The 7,229-nt window shown below is 32.7% G+C and overlaps 1 protein-coding gene across 1 annotated transcript; it reads left to right on the top strand.

The window, feature by feature from the left end:
* The first annotated feature begins 2,577 nt into the window (after positions 1-2,577).
* EPC1 (Nucleotide-diphospho-sugar transferases superfamily protein) lies at positions 2,578-7,201 on the top strand. Its single transcript, XM_068628613.2, has 5 exons — positions 2,578-3,330; positions 4,196-4,592; positions 5,249-5,412; positions 5,527-5,597; positions 6,735-7,201. The coding sequence occupies exons 1-5, from the start codon at positions 3,128-3,130 to the stop codon at positions 6,893-6,895; spliced, it is 996 nt and encodes a 331-aa protein (XP_068484714.1). The 5' UTR covers positions 2,578-3,127; the 3' UTR covers positions 6,896-7,201.
* The last annotated feature ends 28 nt before the right edge of the window (positions 7,202-7,229 follow it).

Genomic DNA, 7,229 nt, shown 5'->3' with positions numbered 1-7,229 from the left:
ACAGTAGAAAGGGGTTATTTTCACAGCCACGCGCAATATAATTGATCAAAATGCTCCAATGCAAATTATGAAACATTAATCCTCCATCTTTGAATTCTCTTCCACCAATGCTTCAAACAACACTTATTTCGTGGGCCTTCTATTAATAATTCATAACAAATAAACAAACTCTTTCCTATGAAAACGTTCACACATCTAAAATTATTACTTAATTTGTTCAAAAGAAATCGATCCTTAAATCCTCATTAACACTTCCCATAAATACTCATAAAGACAGAAACACATAACGTTAATCATTCTTCAAACTAGATTCAGTCCTTATTTAATATTTTATTAATCATTTACTTCAATAATAATAAAACAAATATTGTTGGTTAATGATAATTATTTCATTAGCCAATTACAATGTGTCATTAATTTATTTTCTCCAAATTGACCAATTACTCTTAATTACCTCGCAAGCACTTTCTTTCTTTATTTTAAAAAAGGATTGGTATGAAATTAAACTTTGACCCAATAAACACGTGGTCTTTGTTCACTAAGTTGACATTTCTTTGTTGTATATTTTAGTAGCCATGCCGTACCACGATTATTATTAGGGATGGTGATTGGTGTAATTTTCAATATGATGATATACAATTTATGACGTAAAATTAGTGAGATTCTATTTTGATTATTAAAAATATTTTTTATTTCTTCAAATTTCAAATAGCTGTTTTTAATATCTAGTGTTGAATTTAAGATAGATAAATATAATTTATTTTAGAAATTTAAGAGTTTTTTTAAGTATACCATGGTAACATTATTTATAACATAATACTGATATGTCTTACTCAGAATCATCACTTTAATATTTTGCGCAACATATAAACAGTTAATTAGTATCCTATAATATTAATCATGATAATTTTTTTACCACTAAATAAATAGAGTGGTAAAGTGGAAATTTCACTCAATTATTTATTTTCTAAATTTAAAAATCTTAGTCATTCTTTTAATGTTAATTAGATATTACTATTAACTTTTTCCTTAATAAACATACATGATAATTATTAAATACATAATATATATTCAGTTACCTTAACTCAGAATTTAAACAAAATTATCGAAATTATATCTTTTATACTAATATTATATTTTTTGTTTACTAAAAAAGAAATAGATCGATATATAATTAACATACAATTTATCCAAACTTCTAATGTGTAGTTTTTCAAGAATTTAGTATTTTTTTAAAAAAAATATGTTTTTAGTACTGTTAATTTAATTTATAAATTTAATTTTTCTAATACTAATAAAAAGTTAATATATAAGCAGCATCTAGATTAAATTATTTATATATTTTACATCTTTTAACTACTTTTATTTATTTAAATTAATCTTATAAAATAAATAATATGATTTTTTTTAAGTTTTGCAAACCGATTTTCTAATCCACACTACACATAGACAATCATGTATCGAACTTTTTTCCCATCATTATATGTAGGATCAAAATTAATTATTTTTAGTTATTTTTTAAAAGACTACAAATAAATATCATACTTTAATCAATAAAAAAATTAGAGCAAACAAAAATCTCATTTTAAATTAAGAAAAATCTTCAAACTGAAGTAATACTTAGAAAAAAAAAATCTATATATATGTCCCTAAAAATTTAATAAGAAGCTGAAACTTATAACATGCGATTCTCTTGTATTTTTTTATAACATATTTAGTTCAATGTAAACAAACTATTTTTATTATAGTATTATTTTATTATGTTTTTTATCTTTAAAAATTTAAGTATGAAAAGAAAAGAAAAAGTATAACTCTATACTCCATCAACTATGAATTGTTTTTTAAAAAAAGTAATAAAAATGCAAAAATATAATTAAATATAATGTATTTTTTCACTTTTTTTTTCTCTTTCGTGAAAAGCCAATCACTATGATTTTCAAATTATCGTGTAATTTGTTTCTTTTTTTCTCTCTCTACCATCACCACTTCTTCCTTTTTCTTTGTCTTTTTCTTTTTCTTTCCTCCTTTCATTTCATGCAAATGATCCACTTATTTAAGTCTCACGAAATGAATTACCATGATTTTTTTTATTTGCTTTAATTAACACCAAAAAATTTGACTTGTTACATTGAATATTAAAATGAACTGATGTAACGGTAGCTAATTATTATGATTTAAATATTTAGTTTAATTATAGGATTTAAGAGCTGAAAATCAATTTAATGAGAATCAATGTGAATACGTTGCAAACTAGGAAACAAAGAGATAGTTATTAATAAGGAAGAACAGAATCGCAGTTATAAAAAAGTCAAATAAAGATTTTAAAAAGCCACCGCAACGAAGTTCTGTTGAGCTCGTTTTATTCAACTCACTCACATGCCGTTATCATCATCATCGTCGTCATCATCGTGCAGGAATCAAATGTGTGAAGGGACGCAGGAACCACCCCTCTCAGACGCCACGGGATGGCGGTCCGATTAATCTAGCGGTTACGAAAGCGTCCACGTGGCACGCAGCACCTGAAGTTTGTTCGTGAGTGAAGCGATTATACAAGCCCCCAAGGCCCAAACAAAAACCATGTCGGAACCCATCCAATGTGAATGAAAATAAAAAAAAATAAAAAAAATAACGAATCTCTCTCTCTCTCTCTCTCTCTCTCTCTCTCTCTCTCTCTCTCTCTCTCTCTCTCTCTCTCTCTCTCTCTCTCTCTCTCTCTCTCTCTCTCTCTCTCTCTCTCTCTCTCTCTCTCTCTCTCTCTCTCTCTCTCTCTCTCTCTCTCTCTCTCTCTCTCTCTCTCTCTCTCTCTCTCTCTCTCTCTCTCTCTCTCTCTCTCTCTTTCTCCTCCCGTTTCTCTCATTATATCTATTCAGCTTCGTCTCGTTTCATTTCTGGCATCAATTCCTGTCAATGTGATCTGCGACTGAGACAGAGACACACAACGACAAGGCTCAACAATCAGTAAGCTACAACGTTAAGCTTTCACTTTCACACGTCAAAGCCAACCTGAGCGCACACACAACACAATCCGTTCAAATTTTTTTCTCTCTCCGGATGCCTCGCCGCTGAACCGGACCGCTTCGCCTCGGAGAGATCTTCGCCTCGCCTGCGCGCATTCCTTGCGGCGGTGATGAGAGGGAGCTGCTGCGGTTGGAACCGTCGGACAGAGCAGCGGTTCCGTCTACTCGCGATCTCCACCGTTAAATCAGTCAAGATCAAGCTTCTCCTCTGTTGCTGCGTCGCCCTCACGCTTCTCGCCTTCTCCACAAGCGCTTCTTCCTTCGTCCTATGGAACAACCAGACGCCTCTTCCGCCTCTCTTATCCGATTCCAGGTTCTCGTTCTTTTCTTCCTTGCTCTCTTCTGCACTTCATTAATTTAATACCATAAGTTTTCCAGTTTCTTAATACGGATAATTCCAAAAGTTAAATTAAACGATTAAGATCGCTTCGTTTTTGGCAACGGACTTTTTTTTTTTGCATTTCAGGGATTTCCATATACGTGTTGGCTTCTCAGATTCCGTTTTATTTGTATTCGTCGTTTTCCTGTTTCCTGCATTTGTGGAAAAAAAACGTTAAGAAAGGGATGAGTGTCTCTAGGTTTTATTTGCTAGGTTAATTCTGGAAAGAGAATAGGAGGGTGAAGATATCTTCGTTTTGGATGCAAGCTATTCAAATGATTGGTGTTGCTCCGAAGGAATTTTTGCAATTTTAGACGCGGATGAATGACTTTTTGGGTTTTGGGATCTTGGAAGTTGATGTTTGGGAAATTTCTTCCTGATGTCATTATTACTATTAATATCGTTTACGCTTTATTAATTACCTGTGTTTTGTTGTCAAGTGATAAGATATTAGATATGTTAAGGAATTTGGGTTCATAACCATATGACAAGATATTGGAGTCCATCTTTTTTATATTACGAGGTTCATGACCCTTTTCTGAGTTTTTCCAGAAACAATATTGAACTGAAAATCGAGTGAATGAAATAGAATATGGGGTTTTGTGGTTTAGAATTTTGATTAACCTAGAACCTAGCTCAGGAGAACTCCAACCTCAATCGTATATTCTTGATAAATATGTTCGTGGTATTTGGTCTGGGGATTGGTTTTTTCATACTAAGTTTTGTTTTCTCAAGACTAATGAGCTTATGTTGCTTGTGATATCATACACTCATTGTCGTTTAATGTTTTTGTTCACAGGAGAGGGTATTCTATCGTAATGAACACGTGGAAGAGATATGATCTGCTAAAGCAGTCCATCAAGCATTATTCATCATGTCCTCGTCTTGAATCAGTACATATTGTGTGGAGTGAACCCAATCCTCCTTCGGATATTCTTTTAAAATTTCTGCACCACGTTGTAAAGTCCAAGCCTAAAGATGGACGACAAGTGAAATTGAGGTTTGATATCAACAAGGAAGACAGCTTGAACAATAGATTTAAAGAAATAAAGGATTTGGAGACAGATGCCGTGTTTTCTATTGATGACGATGTCATATTTCCTTGCTCTTCAGTGGAGTTTGCATTTGATGTTTGGCAAAGTGCACCTGATACGATGGTTGGATTTGTACCTCGTGTCCATTGGCTGGATTCGTTGGTATGGTTATCTTTTTCTTATTGAATTATTGTCCGCTATCCCTGTTAATTTTGGTCGCATAATAAGTTTTTTTGCCTTTGCTTTTGGAGCTCAAACATGAGAGGAAGTGTATGACTAATTTTGAATGGAGGTGTGGAGCGAGTCAAACAAGTCAATCATTTCTATTCTAACTTTCATGCATAACTACTCTGATTACTCGTAACATTTACCTTTCAAAATGTTGTTTTGCAAAATATAGAAAGCATATTTTTTGTGAAAATATGGTGTGAAGATCCATTTCAATTTTGAGAGGGATTTGCGACTGACATTGAAACAACAAAAATAGCACATTTTGGATATCTTGTGTAATTTACTTTCAAAACTGGATCCTTATTTTGAACTTGAGACATGTTATACTTTTCTTGATGAGTATCCAATTTAAAGGGAAGAAAGTTCAGTTCTGTCATAGAGGAAGGAATTTCATATATTAATCTTCAACATCTTTCTAGTCTTTGTTTGATGCATCTTTAAACTTAAAGTGAGCCTTACTGATTACCGTAATGTTTGATCCTTAAACCTGCAAGATTTTAGGTTTCTTTCATTAATTTCCCCGAGTTTAGTGCCATGACTGGAAAAATATGAAAAATAATGTTTTAAGTTATTTCATTTGCTTGCAGAAAGATAATGACGACAAATTTAGCTATGGTGGATGGTGGTCTGTGTGGTGGACGGGTACATATAGCATGGTGCTCTCCAAGGCAGCGTTCTTTCACAAAAAGTATTTCAATATTTATACAAACGAGATGCCATCGTCAATTAGAGAATATATAACCAAGAACAGGTTTTTCCCTGAATAAATAATTATTCATTGCCTTCTTTTAATCAGATTTCAATCTCTCAACTTTGGTGCCACCTTTTCTTAATTTTTTACTCAATAATTGAATTTATTTACCAGGAATTGTGAAGATATTGCAATGTCTTTCCTTGTTGCAAATGCTACTGGAGCACCGCCCATATGGGTTAAAGGTAATTGATTCATATCAAAGAAATTGATCGATATTCTGAGTTTTTTCTTATACTGATGAACACAATTTAGAACTAAACAACGCTACATTCTATAACCATTGCATAGGAATCACGTGGATTATTATTTTTCTATTTTGGTTGTTCAATTCAGAAGTTCCTTAACTAGCTCAAAGTGCATAGTGCCTTTGTTTTCCTTAAATGATGAACTTCTCTTGTATACGGATTCATCACCTTCCTGACATTTGAGTGATTAAGTCGAGGATGGGGAGCCAATAAATGATACATGCATATCTTTGCTATGTCATTACTACACATGAAAACAATTTTTTTTGGCATTTTGCTACTTCTTAATGCTAGAACTATTAGTAGTTTGCTGTGTTCATTTAGATGTATGTCAAAACTGCATTAGAAAACAATATTTTGGCATTTTGCTACTTATTAATGCTTGAACTACTGATAGTTTGCTGTGTTCATTTGAAGGTATATCCTATTTTCTCGCTTTCTTGCATAATAGTAACTGATATCTTGTTAGCATACAAGAGGCATACCATTAGCAAAAGGAAATAGACGTACTTAAGTATTTTTTTTGTGAAATTAGTCCTTGATTCCGTGTCCCTTGCCTCTCTGCCCGTCATATGGTAGACAGTGTATAATGCATAACGCATCTGAATACAGCAAGGTTAACCCAGCTAAATTGAATCGAGAACATTTATTATTTCAGTATGGAATTTTAGTTCTTTCTATATCAGCGTAATTGCGCAGTGCAAGCATAGGTATGAATTAAGCATAGTATTATTTTCATTTATCTTTAATTTATCTTGGTGTGATCACTGAAACAGATTGACGATTCATTCTTCGTTTGACACTTATTTTTTAAACTCGTGATGGTGCTGGTGTTTTCTGACATATTTTGTATTATTATCAACCACTGGCCAGTACACTGCTGTTTACAGGGTTAATATGCACAGTTTTTAAATACAAAGAATATGTAATTGATTTTGTGCTGGGAAGCTCATTCATTGTTAATACAAAATTGAACAATGCACTCATTATTTTTAAACGAAGGTGTTGATATATGGCAACCCTTGTATACTATACGAATATTAACTTGATCGATTTTGTTATTTTTTGTAACAGGTAAAATATTTGAGATTGGATCGACTGGAATCAGTAGTTTGGGAGGTCACAGTGAAAGAAGAACAGAGTGCGTCAACAGATTTGCTGCCGTGTATGGGCGGATGCCCTTGGTATCTACTTCAGTGAAGGCCGTCGATAGCCGTAATATCTGGTTTTGGTGACGCTTGAATTTTGATTTCTTTGCGGTTTTTAGAAGTTCCACTTTCGTCTGCTAGTTGCTAGTTGAGTTGATCCATTCTCGTTAGTCACAGATCTGTATTATATTGGATCGTATACATAATTCATGTGTTTTGCTGCTAATGATCAAATTCCTTAGGTTAATTTCTTGTATTATTGCTAAGTAAATACAAGGCAGCATCCTGTGGTGCTTTTTTCTCAAAATATTAAGAATTTTATTGTACAACATTATTAAGGTTTTGTACACCCGGAGTGATGAAGCTCTATCTGTGATACAGATTTTCACGTTATCTCATCTCCTATTTTGAATTTATATTA

Source organism: Phaseolus vulgaris, chromosome 8 (assembly GCF_051622355.1).
Source record: "Phaseolus vulgaris cultivar YP4 chromosome 8, ASM5162235v1, whole genome shotgun sequence".
In the NCBI taxonomy this organism is placed as follows: domain Eukaryota; kingdom Viridiplantae; phylum Streptophyta; class Magnoliopsida; order Fabales; family Fabaceae; genus Phaseolus; species Phaseolus vulgaris.
The sequence above is the reverse complement of the archived record's forward strand: the minus strand, read 5'-3'. Positions and strand labels throughout refer to the sequence as shown.

What these genes read in the sequence shown, in the direction of transcription:
- EPC1 (XM_068628613.2), top strand. Translation starts at nt 3,128, where the DNA reads ATGAGAGGGAGCTGCTGCGGTTGGAACCGTCGGACAGAGCAGCGGTTC. An exon ending in TCCATTGGCTGGATTCGTTG is followed by an intron (nt 4,593 to 5,248) that starts GTATGGTTATCT and finishes ATTTGCTTGCAG; the next exon opens with AAAGATAATGACGACAAATT. An exon ending in GAATATATAACCAAGAACAG is followed by an intron (nt 5,413 to 5,526) that starts GTTTTTCCCTGA and finishes TTTATTTACCAG; the next exon opens with GAATTGTGAAGATATTGCAA.